Source organism: Eurosta solidaginis, chromosome 2 (genome assembly GCF_040869045.1).
Source record: "Eurosta solidaginis isolate ZX-2024a chromosome 2, ASM4086904v1, whole genome shotgun sequence".
NCBI lineage: Eukaryota > Metazoa > Arthropoda > Insecta > Diptera > Tephritidae > Eurosta > Eurosta solidaginis.
The window spans coordinates 118,845,792-118,866,084 of record NC_090320.1 but is presented as its reverse complement, the minus strand read 5'-3'; the positions used below and the strand labels follow the sequence as shown (position 1 = coordinate 118,866,084).

General features: G+C 39.5%; 1 protein-coding gene across 3 annotated transcripts in view; it reads left to right on the top strand.

The window, feature by feature from the left end:
- Wdfy2 (WD repeat and FYVE domain containing 2) overlaps nucleotides 1–20,293 on the top strand; it is a 667,747-nt gene that overhangs the window by 116,947 nt on the left and 530,507 nt on the right. For all 3 annotated transcript variants that reach the window (XM_067766130.1, XM_067766128.1, XM_067766129.1), the window contains one exon: nucleotides 43–169. In XM_067766130.1, coding sequence (XP_067622231.1) covers nucleotides 43–169 — 127 coding nt within the window. The remainder of the gene's footprint in view (nucleotides 1–42; nucleotides 170–20,293) is intronic.

The window sequence follows — 20,293 nt, the reverse complement described above, 5'->3', positions numbered from 1 at the left end:
GTCTATGTATTTAAAACTTACAATTTTTATTTTGGCTAATAGCAAGTATACGTTGCTTGAAGTGGGTCGAAGAACATCAGTTGCTTTTTAGTGGATCTTGTGATCAAACAATTTTTGTTTGGGACGTCGGCGGAAAGCGAGGAACAATTTATGAGTTGCAAGGGCATAGGTGAGTCGTTTTGCATACGTTCATACTGTAATTTCTAGAAATAATTTGTAAAAACTGAAAAATGCACTTATTCGGCTCGTTGAACAAAAAAGTGGTACCACCTAGGGCATAATGGTACTAACTTTTGTGCAAATGAACATGGGTGGCATTATTGATAACCGACCATTTTCGTTTTTTCTTTTGTAGACACTCGCCAAAGGTTTTTGGTAGTGTTATCGATGTTCACGACCTTTTACCAGATATTGAATCGATCCGCTCCGGATGATTGTGGATGATTGAATTACGAATTTTCCTCTGTATCAATTCAGATTACTTTATTTGATTTAATACTGAGTTATCATACAATAAAACAAACTTCTGGTAACACTACGGACTCATTCAGTCTATGTGAGGCCCTCGTGGAGCGGACAGTTCAACCTAACCTATACAATCGAGAAAAAGGAATAATTTAGTATCATTACTTCGGATGATAAAAAGTTTTAAATCATTTGCAATCACTTGCCTTAACAGGTGGGCGCTGGGGCTAGAAAAACGTTCACGCTTTAAGCTAGCGTTCGGGCTTTAAGCACAGATCTAAACTTTTAAGCTAGCGTTCGCGCTTTAAGCACAGATCTAAACTTTTATATACAAGTTTCTTTTTGTAGATAAAAGCTTATAGTTTGTAAAGGCTAAACCCAGGTCCGATAAATAGTGTAGGGTGGGAGTCTGGCCCAGATTAGAGGGCCCCTTGTTTTGTAATTTGGGAAACTGGTAGAAAAAAGGTAATAGTGTGTAAAGGCTAAACCCAGGTGCGTTAAAGAGTGTAGAGTGGGAGTCGGGCCCAGAGTTTTCAAAGGAGCCCTTGTTTTGTAATTTGGGAAACTGGCAGAAAAAAGCTTATAGTTCGTAAAGGCTAAACCCAGGTCGGTTAAAGAGTGTAGAGTGGGATTCGGGCCCAGATTTTTTAAAGGGTCCCTTGTTTTGTAATTTGGGAAACTGGTAGATAAAAGCTTAGCGCTGGCGATTTAAGCGCAGATCTGAACCTTTATATAAGAGTTTATTTTTGTAGATAAAAGCTTATAGTTTGTAAAGGCTAAACCCAGGTCCGTTAAAGAGCGTAGAGTGGGAGCCGGGCCCAGATTTTTCAAAGGGAAACTGGTAGATAAAAGCTTATAGTTTGTAAAGGCTACACCCAGGTCCATTAAAGAGTGTAGAGTGGGAGTCGGCCCAGATTTTATAAGGGCCCCTTGTTTTATAATTAGGGAAACCGAAAAACCAGAAACAATAAACTTATGGGGTAGAGTGCTCGACTAGCTAATTAGCGGCGCGTTTTTTGGTTTGACTAGAAGTGCATTTGATTTGTGATCACCCCATCACCTCGCATACTGCAATTTTGTAATTTCTTTATACATTTATATATGTACATATGTACTAAGATATTGATACGGAATTACACAACGCAACTTTGTTTTATTACAATAAAATCAGACAACAATGTATCACAATATATTGGTGAAATTTTCTTTATTTTTTATTTCGCTGAAATTTGTACAAGAAAGGAAGGAAATAATTGAACACATTTTTTTAATTTTCGTTTTCCTTATTAACCTAAACATTTACAGATTTTCGTAACAAAATAACATTTTTTCAGAACATCTAAAATTAATTGGAATATTGATTATCATTTATATTAGCTACATATAATTTTTTTTAAATTTGGACAATTGAAATCGTCAAAATTTAATTTAAAACATTTTCCAAAAATAAGTGCTTTATCCATTTAACTTTTTCCAGTCCCTTTACATAGATACTCAAATTTGTTTTGCCTTTAAAATAGATTTGAATATATTTTTGAACATCTCTAATCGATGTTTTACCTCCATTGCAATCCATGATTATATCGATATAACTAATGTGCTGTAAACTTATCTTTTAGCGATAAATTAAAATATTCGAAAGGCGATCGAATAATAAATGTCTGAACGGTTGAATCATTTCCACATATACTTAGTTCCTTCGCAATGAACTTGTTATTAACAACAAATCCTTCCAAATCAATAACTACGAATTTATTTGCATCCATTATTTTTTGGAATATAATTTCGATATTATTGAAATAATAAAAGATTGATTTTTATTTTAGCAAATTTATAAATTTTTTTTATTAAAAATAAAAATTAGTATAGTTGATACAGTTATTTGCGGTTATGCCTGCGTTAATTTTAATGATAATATGGCGGTTATTGTGGCTATGGTGGTAAAGGTTGTTGTTGTGTAGGTTCCGCAACAATTGGTATTGATTTATATTGTTGGTGATGTTTTAAGAAGAGAATTCGTTGATTAGTGTAAAAATTATATAAACTTTTTGCTCTCACATATTGGTTATAATAGAGTACACACGCACAAATATTGATATTATTTACATCATCAGATGTTAGCAAGCAGCAATCTAGTTTATGCAATCCATGAATTATATGTCTAAAGGTTGTAATTCCTCAAATTTTTGAAAATCTTTCTGGGTTCGTTATCAATATAACCTTCATATGTATGTATATTACTGATATCATCCGATAACATAATGTTTTGATTACGAGCTCAATTAGTCAATAAGCATATTACATGTTTGTTTATATTTTTTTATATCTATAATACGGCGGCCACCGTGGTGTGATGGTAGCGTGCTCCGCCTATCACACCGTATGCCCTGGGTTCAACTCCCGGGCAAAGCAACATCAAAATTTTAGAAATAAGATTTTTCAATTAGAAGAAAATTTTTCTAAGCGGGGTCGCCCCTCGGCAGTGTCTGGCAAGCGCTCCGATTGTATTTCTGCCATGAAAAGCTCTCAGTGAAAACTCATCTGCCTTGCAGATGCCGTTCGGAGTCGGCATAAAACATGTAAGTCCCGTCCGGCCAATTTGTAGGGAAAAATCAAGAGGAGCACGACGCAAATTGGAAGAGAAGCTCGGCCTTAGATCTCTTCGGAGGTTATCGCGCCTTACATTTTTTTTTATTTTTTTTTTTATTTTTTATAATTTTAATTTTAATTTTCTGATTTTAACATTTTCTGATTGGCTTACTAAGCTATAGGATGTAAATTTTTCGATTTCGCCGTTCTTAGAATACGTTATTGTTCATAATCACGATATTCAAAACAAGATATTTTTAAATGTTTTAGTTCAAATTCACTATCATATGTACAACGGATAAGTATGCTAATGTTGTCATATTCCAACTTAAAATATCGATAAAATGTTTCTTTAGATTCTATTATACCACCAATTCTGGTTTCCTTGGTAATAGTACTTTTTCGAAATGCCTCAATAGCTTCTTCAACGTTGAAAGACCTTTCTAAAGGATCTGTTCTAGTCATTCTCAATGTTTCTGTTGTTTTGTTGTTGACTAGTTTGAAGTAGCAGTAGCAGGTGTTGTAGTTGTAGGTGGGCTTAAAGTTGCTGATAAAAGTTCGAAAAGGACTTTTGTTTCTAAATCCTTACTTTCTGACATCATGGTCATCATAACCTGAATTTTGAAAACATTGTCATCGGGAAGTGTGTAGTTAAACTCTACAAGCTCTGCATTTGAATCCTGCCCACATTCATTCATGAATTTTATTTTTCCATTATCATTTTCCTGTGATAAATAAACTTCGGTGTGTGGTAATCCATTTATGTAATACTCCTATATTGCTAATAGAAAATGCTCGCAATGTGTTTTGAATTCGAAATCAAAACAAGACAGCCTATAAAATTTTTGTAATTGTAGCATCATAAGAATTTCAATTTAGGTACATTCGATTATTGATAACAAAAACAAAAACGTTTAAACAGCAATATATCGGCACTCTAATGTTTGGGAATGGTGGCCACCGTGGTGTGATGGTAGCGTGCTCCGCCTACCACACCGGATGCCCTGGGTTCAAACCCCGGGCAAAGCAACATCAACAATTTTAGAAATAAGGTTTTTCAATTAGAAGAAAATTTTTCTAAGCGGGGTCGCCCCTCGGCAGTGTTTGGCAAGCGCTCCGGGTGTATTTCTGCCATGGAAAGCTCTCGGTGAAAACTCATCTGCCTTGCAGATGCCGTTCGGAGTCGGCATAAAATCATGTAGGTCCCGTCCGGCCAATTTGTAGGGAAAATCAAGAGGAGCACGACGCAAATTGGAAGAGAAGCTCGGCCTTAGATCTCTTCGGAGGTTATCGCGCCTTACATTTATTTTTTTTTTAATGTTTGGGAATGTACCCAGCCTTTTGTAGCAATATAGGAGTATTACATATATGGGTAATCCATTACCAAAGAATATTTTCAAAGTAGCAATCAAAAATAAAACGTAAATTTACTTCATACTTTTGGACATATATCTGAATGGATCAGTGTTCAAAGAGTTAATGATGAAATGAAACTATTAAATACAATATATATATATATATATATATAGATTAATAGCTTTGGATTTCGCTTTTAAACTATTTATTTAATTAAATTAGCATATTAGTACAATTATTCATTAGAAGATAAGTAGGTTTAGTATGATTTCACTTCTATGATGTAGTTTGTAAATTATAAATGTAAGTAATATGCAACAAGTAGGTTTTACAGTTAAACCAGAATTACGGACCCTTCCTACATTAAATGTGTAAATTTAAACCACGTTTTAATTCATAAAAACTTTAACTATATTTATTAATACGCCTTAATATATGCGTCTATTTTCGGATTTCGCTTTTAAACTATTTATTTAATTAAATTAGCATATTAGTACAATTATTCATTAGAAGATAAGTAGGTTTAGTATGATTTCACTTCTATGATGTAGTTTGTAAATTATAAATGTAAGTAATATGCAACAAGTAGGTTTTACAGTTAAACCAGAATTACGGACCCTTCCTACATTAAATGTGTAAATTTAAACCACGTTTTAATTCATAAAAACTTTAACTATATTTATTAATACGCCTTAATATATGCGTCTATTTTATTTTTTATTTTTCACAACAATGTAAATTTTTGAAAATTGAAAAATCAATATTGAAAATTAAAATATTGATAATACATTTTAAAATTACAAAGTTCAAAGTAACTAAAATACAATGTTAAATAAAAATAATAAGAACCCTACATTACTCGTTAAACTACAACATTTGACGAGCATTGTCCGTTCGCTTCCCAAGGCAGTCGGTTCTATGTACCGGAGCGACTCGGGATTTTTCCCGACCAAGGACTCTCATTTCAGTGTGACCCCATCTAATTTGTTTCGTCCCTGCCACAAATTGTCATCCTCCCAGCAGCTCCTTGCAGCAGGACTGCTCCATATTCTCTTACTCCGGGAAGGCATCGAATCCAACCCGGGTCCGTCTCCTGACCCCGGTCCTGAGAAATGGTTTTGCTGCATCTGCCGGAAAAGAATCTTTTTAGGACGGTCATACTCTGTTCAGTGTGTCTCGTGCAAGGGATGGTTGCATCGGACAGGTTGTTCTGGGCTTGATCCCAAAACCCGACGTCCACGTAACTTTTATAAATCTTTTGTGGCTCCTTGCTGTTCACGCCCAAGGTCGTCCCGTAGTCTACGCCTTAGCGCCCCCCACTACCTTCCAGCAGCCCCGCTGCCCAGCAAGCCACAACAAGTACCCGCTGCTGCTCGCGCCCCACGGCGCCAACAACTCAAACAGCTGATACCACTCCTAACTACTACCTTCGTAGTAGAGTTGGTAGCAATGCTGAGCATCAGCCCCTGCCCCCGTCTTCTCCCCCCCCCCCCCCCCCCCCCCCTCTTTTCCGGCAGCAATCGTGCAGGTCAGGGAAACAGACTCTTAGTCCCTACCTCCGTTTGCACCGTCTGCCAGCACAGAATATATAGGTTTGCGACATCCGCCCAATGCAGCTCCTGCCTTGGGTGGTGCCACTTTCCTAGATGTTCTGGTCTCCGCGACGGCAACCCCCCCGACGGGTTTCATCGAGCCATGTTGCCAGGTCGCAAACCCAAATCATCCGGGTACCCCAATGCTTGCCCAAGGACGCCCAGTCCCAGGGCCACAACAGCAATTGCGTCCTGGCCTTCCACAACCCAGGCGTAGTCACCCGTCACTTACCCCCAGAGTGGCGACGTCTCCCCTTATGCACTTCAGAATTCTGCAGTTAAACTGTAATGGACTAACTGGGAAGATTACGGAGATAGTCGATTTCATGAAGCGGCACAACATCCGCATTGCTGCGATTCAAGAGACTAAACTCACAGCAAGATCTGCATTGCAGACCTGCTCTGGGTATAACGTCCACAGGAAAGACCGCGAGAGCGGAAATGGAGGCGGTCTCGCTTTTATCATACACCACTCTGTGCAATATTCTATATTTGATCCTGGCATCGACCGCAGGGATAATGTCTTAGAACGTCAAGGCCTATCTGTCCGGTCAGGCGATGCAAACCTAGAAATCATCAACATCTACATCCCTCCTGCCACCTGTTGCCCCAGTGGATACCGCCCTAATATCAGGGCCTTACTCACTGGCAACAATCGCATTATCCTTAGGTGATTTCAATGCCCATCATGATCTATGGCATTAAAACTTGCGGGCGGACAGTAGGGGTGAGATGTTGGCGGATCAAATAGAAGAAACGACGTTCTGCACAATAAACGGAGACGCCCCCACACGTATGGTAGGAAGCTGTCACAGCTCGCCAGATACCTCAATCGTGAGCGCAGAACTCTTAAACTGCGTCCACTGGCAGCCGATGGTAACATTGGCATCCGACCACCTGCCCATACTTATTTCGCTTGAGCGTACCGCCGACTTCATCGTCACTGAAAAACGCACTTTCATAAACTTCAAAAAAGGGAAGTGGGAAGAATATAAATCCTTTACAGACAGCCGATTTGCTGCCCTCCCTATCCCGACTGGTGCCCGCCAAGGGGAGCGTGCCTTCCGTAAGGTCATTAAATCCGCCTCGGCACATTTCATTCCCGCCGGTAGAATTCCCGAAATCCGGCCCCACTTCCCGGCGGAGGCCGCAAACTTAGCGAGAGAACGTGACCTTATAAGACAGCTTGATCCAGGCGACCCCCAAATAAGGGATATAAACCAACGCATCAGATTGCTAGTGGATGAACACAAGCGGGCGAAATGGGAGGAGCACTTTAGAGGTTGTAACCTCTCTACCGGTGTGGGTAAACTTTGGTCCACCGTAAAGTCCCTATCGAATCCGACTAAGCACAAAGACAAAGTGCTGTCGGACGCGAAAAAATGCGCGAGCGCTTTCTGCCGACAATATATAATGCATCCTACGGTCGACAAAGATAGACGGAGAGCCAATAGACACGCACATAAACACAAATTCAGCGCGTCACCAATCACCATCACCGCTAAAGAGGTTGAGGACGCCATTGGTCGTGCTAAACCATCCAAAGCAGTGGGCCCAGACGGCATAGCCATGCCGATGCTTAAAAGCCTAGGGAAAGGGGGTTTCAAATATTTAGCGCATGTCTTCAATCTGTCTCTTTCCACCTTTGCCATACCTGAAAAATGGAAAATGGCCAAGGTGGTCCCGCTACTAAAGCCTGGGAAACCAGCTAACATAGGTGAGTCGTATCGTCCGATATCTCTCCTATCGCCAGTGGCAAAGACGCTTGAAGCCATTTTTCTCCCTTATTTCCAAGCAAATTTGCAGCTAGCCCCTCATCAGCATGGCTTCAGAAAACTCCATAGCACTACCACCGCGCTAAATGCCATTAGCACCCAGATAAATTGCGGTTTAAATCAATACCCCCACCATAGAACAGTACTCGTAGCGCTAGACCTATCAAAAGCTTTCGATACGGTCAACCATGGCTCGTTACTGCAGGACCTGGAAGGGTCTACCCTTCCCCCATGTCTTAAAAGGTGGACCGCAAATTATCTGGGTGGTCGGCAGGCATCGGTGCAATTTAGAAACGAAACATCAAAACCAAGGAGAATTAAACAAGGGGTGCCACAGGGTGGTGTCCTATCCCCACTTTTGTTTAATTTCTACATATCTAAGCTACCTTCACCACCGGAAGGAGTCACAATCGTTTCCTACGCCGATGACTGCACAATAATGGCCACAGGCCCAGGCCCAAAAATCGATGCGCTATGCAATAAAATAAACGGCTACCTCCCTGATCTCTCCAGTTTTTTCGCCTCGCGAAACCTGGCATTATCGTCGACTAAATCTTCCGCGACCTTATTTACAACATGGACGCCCCAAATGTCGACCATTTTGAACATCTACGTTGATGGCACTAAGCTACCGACTGTCCTACACCCCAAATACTTGGGTGTGACGTTTGATCAGGATCTACATTTTGGTGAGCACGCAGCCGCAATTGTTCCGAAAATTCAGAGCCGTAACAAAATCCTCAAATCCCTCGCTGGCAGTACTTGGGGAAAAGATAAAGAAACGCTCATGACTACATACAAAGCAATTAGCCAGCCGATTACGTGCTACGCGTCACCCATATGGTCGCCAAGCCTAAAAATCACCCACTGGAAGAAACTACAGGCCTGCCAAAATACTGCTCTCAGAATCGCCACGGGCTGTCTTCTTATGTCCCCAGAACACCATCTGCATAATGAGGCGAGAATACTCCCCATCAGGGAGAGAAATGAGATACTGACCAAACAGTTCCTGTTGAATACCCAGAAACCTGGGCATCCCAATAGACATCTGATTGATGAACCAGCACCGCCTAGGGGCTTAAGGAGTCATCTCCGTAAGCATTTTGAGGAAATACGGCACCTGAGAACCCAGCCGTATGAAGTGAAAAAACACAAGCAGGTCCTTGGTGAACTCCATAAACAGGCGTCGGACCTGTATGCCGGGAATTGCCCGGTGAATCCAGTGCTTAACGAAAATTATCCAAAACTTGCGGAAGAGGAACGCATACTCCCCAGGGAAACGCGTGTCACTCTTGCTCAACTTCGTTCTGGCTACTGTAACAGGTTAAACTCTTACCTATCCAGAATCAACCCCGACATACAAAATGTATGCCCCGCTTGCAACGTGTCCCCACATGACACCAACCATCTCTTCAATTGTAATGTGGAACCAACGCCTCTAACACCCCTTTCCTTATGGTCCACCCCTGTTGAAACGGCAAGTTTCCTTGGACTCCCGTTAGAGGATATTGATGACAATTTGTGAGCGGTCGCGGCTATTAGGTGGGGCGAGCATTGCTACAACAACAACAACAACAGCATTGTCCGTTACCGTTCTTATAGACTCAGCATCACCATCATCATTTGCAGAATGGCCAAAATGTTGCAGTAGTCTTTCCTGTAATTCTGTTTTACGGCCAATTGTCAGTAAATTTTGTTCTCTCAATTTCTCTTTTAATTGCTCAACTGTCAAACGTTCTATCTCTTCCCTATCCATCTTTAACAACAAAACGTTAAAATGCCAATTTCAAAACCTACAAACTGGATAAATGTAAATGCCCTTATTTTGAATTATTGATGGAAATTATACATAAATAACTTGTAAATATAAAACAATATTCAATCAACCAGGGCTGTCATGGAATCCAAGTCGGTTTTGCGTTTTGTCGGAATTGCAAACCAATATTGATTTAAATTGGTGTCATAAAACCGTATTGGTTTTGCTCTTTTCGAATGTAAATAAAAGCGATGTTCGAATCAGCTCTTTTGCAGTTTTATCGGTACACCGGCAATTTTGATGTTAATTTTTTTTTGGCAAAATTTTATAAAATAATTGTTTTGTGTATCTAAAGAGAAATAAACAAATTTATTGACATCAAAATGGCATCAGCAGTTGTAGCATTTATGTTATTGGAAGGTGAAAGTTGTGAGAAGGTCAAAAGAAAAATTTTGAGAGATCGCTGCAATCCATTGGAGCTGCCAGAGACAGCGTAAGTAAAAATATTCCTTAATGTGCGTTTCGAAATATTTATAGTGTACTTGCAGTTTCGTTGCATACTATCGCATAAACAAAGAGGCTTTCCGAATGGTATTGAACACCATTGAAGGACACTTAACTCGTTTGAAAGTTCTGCCAGTGCTGCAACTAGCAGCTACGTTACGATTTTTAGCTGAAGGATCATATCAAACATCAGTTGGCAAGGATTCTAGCAAAGTGTAGCTAGAAGCACGGAATAAGGCACATTTTAAGGTACTACAATCACAACCAACATTTTGGAAAATGGGAAATTATTTCTTTTTCTGTTTTTCGTAATCAAACTTCTGGAGCTCGAGTTCGAGTTGCTGCTTTTTTATCTCATTTTTTTCCTGCAACGCTCGCAAAATACCTGCATTATTACGGACAAGTTCATCCTTCAGCGCAGTTACAGAGTTAGCCACAGATTCGTTGCCTTTTTCTATGGCTCTGTAGACTCGCCTGATGCTGCTGGCATTTTCCTTTTCAATTTTTATAAGCTCGTCCAATTTCTCATTTATTTCGAGTTTTCTCTCGTTGTCTTCATCTAAAAATTTTTTTAAACGCTCCCCCGTACTTTCAGTCCGTTGCCTTTTAGGAGTGCTGGTAACTGGAGACATTGGCCGCTTCGTAGACGTGGATGGTAATTCATCGTCACTTTCGTTGGGGCCAAGTTCATTGCCAGCTACACCTTCCACAGACTTTGTCTGCGCACTATTGTCTCTTCCGTTTGAGAAAGTTGGTGCTTGGTGAAGGGTCCTCCACCAGTTGCTCGGGACTCGGTTTGATATTGTGCGAGCTTTCTTTTTATGTCGCTTTTCCACTCAGTCCATGTCTGTAAGTATACAGGAAACGGAGCAATTTAAAGTTATATTACGTTTAAGTACCAACTATGTTTTACCTTTCTCCATCCATTCACATCCTTTTGTGGTGGACCGGCACTGTTTAGCGACGTAACTAACTGTTGCCAAAGAGCGTCAACAGTTGGCTTATCCCGCTTCGTGAAGTCCTTCGCAATATCTGGATATTTTTCCATAAATTCAATGAAAATACTGTTTTCCATTGAATTTTTATGCTTTCCCCTATTAAGAATGAAAATATATGTAAATTTACATTTATTTTTATAAAATAAACCTTTATTTACTTACATTTTTAGAAAATATTCAACTGCAAGAGAAAAACAACTATGAAAAAATGAAATCCAATGGCATTTAACTGATTGGTTTGTTTCCGATAGCAAAACCGATATTATTGGATTATGTGACACCTAAAACCGACACTAATTCCGATTCGAACATTAAACCGATAACATTGGATTTCATGACACCAAAGTTATTTTTTTGTCGTTTTTAAATCCGATTCCGACAGCAATTGGATTCCATGACAGCCCTGAATAGTTCAGTTCTAAATTACATCAAAACATTTCGTATTAGCTACATACATATACCAACAACTATTTTATTGTATTTTACTACTCTTCATTTGTTTATGCTTTACATTCATTCCTTTATCACAAAATATCTCTTTTATATCCATGCATGGGCCAAGTCTTGTATTCGAATGTCACATTCATTTCTTGATTCCCCTTTGTTCACGCTTTTCTTTTCAGTCGATAATGCAGCCTTAAACTACTTCTACACAAATTGATTACCTTCACTTTCGCCCGATAATGCAGAGATACAAATTATTTTGTTCCTCTTTCACCCTTTGATCCATACGCACTTCATAAATTTTCCTCATTCATATCTTGATTCAGATTCATTTCTTCAATTTTTCCAATTCATCCGTTGATGCAGATTTATTTCTTCAACTTAACCTCAGTTAGAAAACTTCCATTTTTTCAATTTTATTTTACATTGTCAATTTTCGTTTTTAATTTCAAAATTTTTACACCACCATCTTTTTAATTTTTCAGCAAATTCTCTTTATGAACATTTTAGTTAGATTTTCAAACGTTATTTCGTATTAGAGCACTTTAAGAATTTGAGGTCTCTTTAAGTATTAAATTTTAATTGTAATGACCAATGACTATTTTTTCAAAATGCCCGACTGTCTCATCCCGGTTGAGCCCCCAATTTATAGATTAATAGCATTGGATTTCGCTTTTAAACTATTTATTTAAATAAATTAGCATATTAGTACAATTATTCATTGGAATATAAGTAGGTTTAGTTCCATTTAAAATATAATACTAAGTTAAATAATTATAGAAAAGTGTATGATCGGTCTCGAATATTCCTTAAAACTGTAAATTATAAATGTAAGTAATATGCAACAAGTAGGTTTTACAGTTAAACCAGAATTACGGACCCTTCCTACATATATAGAAAATTTATTTCATAACTATATGTAAAACATATATAAATATTTACTCATACACGTAAATAACTCTATACAATTACAACAATTTTCTTATCCCACTTGTAAGTGGAATATATTCAAACATTTTATCATGTAAAATTAAAAAATATAAAGATTTATTTGCTGGTATATTTTTTTTTGTTTTCAATTCCATTCGTATATCGATTGGTCCGGTTTTTATTAATTCGTTTTGATGAAATTTCGTATTGTGTGCGGGTATCCCACTCTTTATGGAATTTGTCCACTACTTTCCTTAAGTGCTCCTCCAATGTTTTATTGAATCGTTCCACCATACCATCGGACTGAGGATGCAAAGCAGTTGTCCGTGTTTTTCGAATGCCCATTGAATTACACATTTCCTGGAACACAGCTGATTCGAAATTCCTGCCTTGGTCAGAATGCAACTCCATTGGTACACCATACCTTGCAATCCAATTGTTTATAAACACTTCCGCTTCTTGATTTAGGATTGGGTATACCTCTGGCCATTTGCTGAAATAATCCATAACCACCAGTACATATTTGTTTCCGCAGTTGCTAGTCGGAAATGGACCTGCGACATCCATAGCGATCCTTGCAAATGGCGCACCTGAGTTATATTTCTTCATCTGGCCATGACTTCCGGTTTTGGGCCCTTTCGATCTGCTGCAAACCTCGCAGTTCGCAATCCACTCAGTGACCGACTGACGGCAACCAACCCAATAGAATCTTTGTTTAATCTTCTCGAGCGTCCTCGTGATACCAAGATGGCCTCCGCTTGGACCATTATGCAGCTCACTAAGCACGTCAGGAATCCTGTTTCTCGGAACAACTATCAGTTTCTTCTTGCATTGACAATCCTCACTCTCCCATACTCGATGCAAGCAACCGGATATCAATTCTAAACTGTTTCGCTGTGCGCAATATGACTTCGCAATGGAACTCTCTGCTGACATCTCTCTATTTGGTCTTTCGTTTCGTTCGACCCCTTGCATAACATGTGACAGATCAGTATCTTCTAGCTGACACTTCCTTAGTTGTTCCTTGTACCATTCATCCGTACATGTTACAGTCATTAGTCGGACATCTATAACGTCTTCTTTAGCCTCGGCCTTTGAACAGTGCTTGAGTTCCAAACTACATGGTATTCGTGAAATTGCATCAGCATTTCCATGGGTACTACCTTTTCGATGCTCAATGGAAAAGTCATAGCTTTGTAGTCGCTCGATCCACCGTGCCAATTGTGCTTCTGGATTACGGAACTGCAGAAGCCATTTCAATGCTGCGTGATCTGTCCTGATGCGGAATCGCTGGCCGTAGAGGTATTTGTGAAGATGTTTAATGCACTCTACCAATGCCAAAAGCTCTCTCCGCGTAACGCAGTAGTTCCTTTCTGGTTCTCCAATCGAACGGCTGTAATATGCAACTACCTTCTCCTGTCCACCGACTAGTTGTGATAAAACTCCTCCTATAGTATATCCACTCGCATCTGTATCTAGAATAAATGGTGCTCCTGGAATCGGATGTGCCAACATTGGGGCAGTGCACAAACGCTCCTTCAATGTTTGGAAAGCCACTTCTTGCTCCTTCTTCCATTCAAAAGCTTTATTTTTTGTTGTAAGCTCATGGCGGTTATGAGCTACGCTGGAAAAGTTTGGTAAAAATCGGCGGTAATATGTGCACAGCCCAAGGAAATGTCTTATTTCATTAAATTTCTGTGGTATTGGCCAATCCTTTACTGCCTCTATCTTTTCATTTGCTGTACAGATGCCTTCTGTCGTTACCTTGTGACCCAAATAATTTACTTCCTTTTTAAGCAGCTCACACTTTTTGGGACTTAGTTTTAGACCAGCGCCAGCTATTCTCTGGAAAACTTCCTCCAAGTTCTTAAGATATTCATCAAATTTCTTGCCCAAAACGATGATGTCGTCCAGGTACACCAAGCATTTTTTGCAAAGTAGTCCTTTCAGTACCTGGTCCATGAGTCTCTCAAAAGTAGCTGGTGCATTACAAAGTCCAAAAGGCATCACTGTAAATTGCCAAAGACCATTACCGACACTGAAGACTGTTTTCTCTATATCTTCCTCCTTCACCTCAACTTGCCAGTAGCCGCTTTTCAAGTCCAGTGTGGAAAACCATTTCGTACCAGATAGCGAGTCCAGAGTATCGTCAATTCTTGGCAATGGGTAGCTATTCTTTTTCGTGACGTCGTTCAACTTGCGTTAGTCCACGCAAATCCTCATTTTCCCATCCTTCTTCTCCACAAGTACCACCGGTGAGCTCCATGGACTAGCTGATGGTTCGATGACTCCGCTGTCGCTCATTTCTTATATGATTTGACTCACAACTTCCCGCTTCGCCAGTGGAATACTACGTGGAGCTTGACGGATCGGCCTCGCATCTCCAGTGTCAATTTGATGTTTCACAACGTTGGTGCGACCTGCTTTGGAACCATCCTGGTCAAATATGTTCGCGTACTTTAGGATCAGTTGTTTTGCCTTACTCTGATAGGCTTCCTCTAGCTCCTCCGTCCATGCCGTGATGTCATTTGAAAGATCAGTATTACTGGATGAAACGTGTTCCTGGAGCTGTTCACAGTTAATAACTACTTCAGCCTCTTGGCATCTTCCCAAAATAGCTCCTTTGGTCAGTTTGAGTGGTGACTTGAACTTATTGAGTACTCTTACCGGAATACGTTCATCTTGTTTTGTCATAGCCAGGGTTTTTCCTACAAGTATGTTCGGCGCTGATTTGTTTGCTGCTTTGACAACCCACAATTTGTTTGTCCCACAATCTCCTTAACCTTTGCCCAGATTACTGCTTCTGATTTTGGTGGTATTTGCTGACTCTCTTCCACCAGCACTCGTTTCTGCTGTAGCCTCTCTCGTAGCCGAAATTAAGTGGCACATCCATGTTCTTATATCTCATCGTCTTGCTTGCATGTCGATCTTGATGCCTTGTTCGATTAAGAAGTCCACTCCAATTATGATTTCATCAACAATCTCTGCCACTATAAAATTGTGCACTACCGTGACGTTCCCAATTGCGACTTCACATGCTACTTCTCCTAGAACCGTGGTGTCTTCTCCAGTGGCTGTACGCAATCTTGCTCCACGCAAAGGTCCTATCTTCTTGCTGACTAAATCCGCTCGATTGATGGAATGAGATGCACCCGTATCTACAGTCAGTAAACGTTCCTTTCCATCCACATGTCCTCCGACAGTAAGATTGTTCGACCTTCTTCCAATTTGCGAGATAGTGATTATGGGGCATTCAGTTGAGGGAGCCAGCAATCTTTCAATGTCCGAAGCAAACTCCTGCAAAGTCTCGTTAGATTTTTGGCAGTGGTTTTGCAATTCTATTTGGTAGATTTGTTTCCTGTGTTCGCTTCCGTAACGTCGTTCTACAGCGGCCTTCAATGCTTCATAGTTGTTCCGCTCTTCTTCGGGAATCGTCTGTAGGATTTCGGCTGCCGGCCCCTTCAATGCTACGAATAGAGCTGCAACTTTTTCTTCAGCATTCCAGTTGTTCACTGCTGCGATCTTCTCAAACTCTAGCTTAAAGACCTGGAAAGGAACAGAACCGTCAAAGGATGGTGTCTTTAACTTTGGATTACTCGCTGAAACTGTTGGGCGATTTATTTGCAACTCCTGTATACGACCTCTCAAAGCTTCTATCTCGGCATCCATTTTGTCCTCGAGATGTACAATTTTTGTATTCTGTGCTTCTAACTGCGAAGACATTTGTGCCACCTGCAATGATAAGCGCTCCTCTTGTGCTTCCATCTTGGATGTAATCTGTGTCGACATTTCTGAAATATGCGTTTCTTGTGCTTTCAACTGCTCAGCCAACTGAGGTGTCATATATGTCTTCTGTTCTTCCAGTTGGGATGTAATATAAGTCTTCTGTTCTTCCAGTTGCGATGACATGTTGGTGGATATATGTGACGACATTTCGGACATTTGTGCCGATATTGCAGCCAATATCATGTTCAGGTCTGTGTTCGCCATTGTCGGCGGTGTTTCATTTTTCTCCTCCAGTTTTGTTGTCTCATCGCCATCAAGAGGAAAGACATACTCTGCCACGTCAATTCCTTCTAATTCCATTGCCTCTCGTAGTCGTGCCTGAAGTTCGAGTTTAATGCCGGTTATATTCAATCCACGGCTCTCCAACTCCTTCTTCAGTTGCTGGATCTTCAATTCACTTAACTTTGCCATGTCCTTGTTTTCCTCTGTAATTTATTCAACAATTCCTCTTCTGACACCAATTGTAACGCACTGCAATTACTGCAATTCCGCTTATTTGCAACCTTCTGCTAACGTTCGAATCACTTAACTGTTGAATAAATAACTCCAATATTCGATAATGAAAAATGGTCTTTATTAAAGTACTTCACTTATAATTCGCAACTGATAGCTTGCTTAAATCAAACTGACTTTCATGCCTCAACTTTTGCTGCTTTTATAGTGTTTGGCTTCCCCGTTGAAATTTTAGCATATCCAAGCATCATTTTCAGCGGTATACAAAAATTAAAATAGCCACTAACAAGCTGATGATCGTTTGTTTTTGGAGTGAGCCAGCCTGTACTTCTTAGCATATTACTCTCAAATTAATTTAATGATACATAATTTTTAATGTCGGTACGATCAATTTCTATACCTTTATGATATGACATACAATTATTTTTTAGAATTGTAGTTGTAGAGACCGTTCCATCTTCTTTCGTAACAAATCCTTCAATATGAAAAAAACTTTCAGCTGGTAAAACATATAAATCTTGATTTTGAATTGGATACGAATTTCATCATTATAATCAAATGATTGTAAGTATGATGAATAGCTGTGATAGCAGTATCAAATAAAGGTTGTTGCAATTTATTTTTTAAGTTACTCTTGTTTTTTTTTGTTGTTCACAAGCTGTCTTAACTTAATCGAAATCCTAAACTTTCCAAGAAATCCCGATTAGAAGTAGTGAGGTTATTGATTTGCTAGTGCTCTGAATGTTTGCGTTTGTGTATCGTTTTAGTTTTCTTTTCTGCTAATTGATTTTGATAATTTTTCCTTTCGTTGTCTACGGCTGACTTGATTAATTGAACGATGGGTTGATATCTTTTTAAAATTGATGAAATAAAATGCTATCAAGTGCAAACTTAGCACGTACAAAATATATGCTACGTTTATTCATGCGGTTTGATGAGAAGTAAAGTAATATAATATATGTACAGATTAAATTTGTATAAGTATATACAAAGAAAAATAACAGTTAGTAATGAAATTAAGTAGCTGAATACAAAGCCGAGTAAGAGTTTGCCACGTATCAAAGGAGTGACAGATCTTTAAAGACAAGTGGTGCCATTAAACAATGTTGCTTCTTAACACTCTCACTCATTGTTTGACTGGCGACATTCCTAAGAGCTGCAAATTATTCCTAAAGCGTTGATTTGTCAGTGGCTTTGTAAATATATCAGCACGTTGTAGTTCTGTGTTGACGTATTTGAACTCAACTATTTTGGCCTTTTGCAGATCTCTGATGAAATGTAACCTTATGTCGATATGCTTTGTACTATGGTGTAATCCCGGATTTCCAATTAGTCGAATTGTGCCCTGATTATCGACATTAAGAGCCGTAGGGTAATCCAGGTTATAACTAAAATCAGCCAAAAGTTGTTTAAGCCAAACTAGCTCTTTAGCTCCCTCACAGGCGGCCATGCACTCGGCCTCTGTTGTTGACAACGCAACAGTCTTTTGACGGTGGCTTCTCCATGTCACAACGCTGTCGTTTAATAGAAATGCATAGCCGGTTGTAGATCTTCTTATATCAACATCACGAGCAAAATCTGCGTCAGTATAACCTTCAAATTTAAGAGAATTACCTGACCTATATTCTATACAGTAGTCCTTGGTTGCTTTTAGGTAGCGAAAAATCCTCTTAACAGCTTGTATGTGGGAGTTTTTGGGATTTTCTGTAAATTTGCTCACTTCACCAACGGCATATGATATATCTGGTCTGGATACTGTAGCAGCAAACGCCAAACAGCCAACAGCTTCTCTGAATGGGTACTTTACAGTAGCTTCCTCACTACGTTTTGATAGATATGTGTTACCGTCACTAGGCGTTGAAATACCTTTTGAATCATCCATGTTAAAGCGTTGAAGAATTTTCTTTATGTAAGAACGTTGGCTAATTTTTATAGATTGGTTTGGTATATCGCGATAAATTTCAAGCCCAACATAATAGTTGTTTTCACCATAAGTGATACGAAATTCGTTCGATAGTTTTCCAATGAATAAATTTAAAGCGGATTTTTTTTGGGATAATATCAACCCATCATCAACGTATAGAAGCAAAATAATCTTACTATTTTCAATATTGCCGTGAAACACACAATGGTCAGCATTAGACTGCTGCATTTTAAATGTTTGCAGAAATTCCGCAAACTTTGAATTCCTGCTTAAGCCCATACATACCCTTTATAAGGCGAAAAACTTGATTTTGAGCTTGAGAGACATTGATGCCTTGTGGGATGTCCATATAAATCTCCTCATGGAGTTCTCCGTATAAAAAGGCAGTTTTGACATCGAATTGCATCATCTTCATGCCTTCAAAGGCTGCTACCGCCATAGCCACTCTCACTGAATCATATCGCACTACTGGCGAATATGTTTCTTTATAGTCGATACCAGGTTCTTGTGAATAGCCTTTAGCCACTAATCGCGCCTTAAACACTGGTTTTTGATTTGGGTTTGATTTAATTTTAAACACCCATTTGCATCCCACAATATTTTTATCACGGGGTTTTTCTACCAACTCCCAAGTTTGGTTAAGCTCAAGGGAATTGATTTCATCATTTATTGCCGCTCTCCAATTCACGGCGTGTTCCGAATTTATGGCATCTTTATATGAATCTGGTTCTGAAATAGTTGCTAAACAGCCCATGTAATCGTATCCAAATCGCTCTGGTGGTAAAACTTCCTTACGCAAGCCATACCTATTATGCTCTCTTGTATCAGGAACAGAACTTTGTAACGTAGAACCATTTGATGTATTTGGCATATCGGTTGCTGAAGTCTCTTTTTTCATAGAATTCTTCGGAGTGCTGGACATATGCGGCTGGAAAGACGATGAAACGTTTTCATCTTGTTCAGTGTTTTCATTACTCGTATCACCCTCGTCATCTTTGCTAAATGACCCAATTCTAATTGCCTTTTCATTAAAAACAACATCGCAACTAACAATTATTTTTGCTGACTCCTGATCGTACAAACGAAAATTTTTTGCTGAAGGTTCATAGCCAACTAGATACATTTTCTTTGCTTTAGCATCCCACTTTTTCCTCCCTAGTTGTTTGGGCAGATAAACTATGCATTCAGTGCCAAAAACCTTTAAGTGACTCAAATCGGGCTTCTTGCCAAACCAGTATTCAAATGGCGTTTTTGCCCGACTAGCCGGTGCTGATCGATTAAGAATGTATACGGCCGTTCTCACTGCTTCAGGCCACAAAAATTTGTTTAGTCCGCTGGCCAACAACATCGTCCGGGCTGATTCTTGAACAATCCTATTGTCTTCTTCAATAAAGCCATTTTGCTCCGGGGTGTATGGTGAGATTTTCTCCAGAACAATACCATTATTTGACAGCAGCTCAGCTACTTCTTTATTTATAAACTCGGTACCATTGTCGCACCGTACGTATTTTACCGATTCGCCAGTCAAGTTGCGTAACATAGAAATAAAACATCTAAGTTTTTGAAGAACTTCAGATTTTTTGGATAAAAAATAAACGTACCTGAAGCATGTGCATTCATCCTTAAGCAACATGAAATAACGAACTCCACCGATACCAGATTCAGACATAGGGCCGCATAAATCCATATGAAAATATTCGCACTTGCGTGCTTCGCGTCGT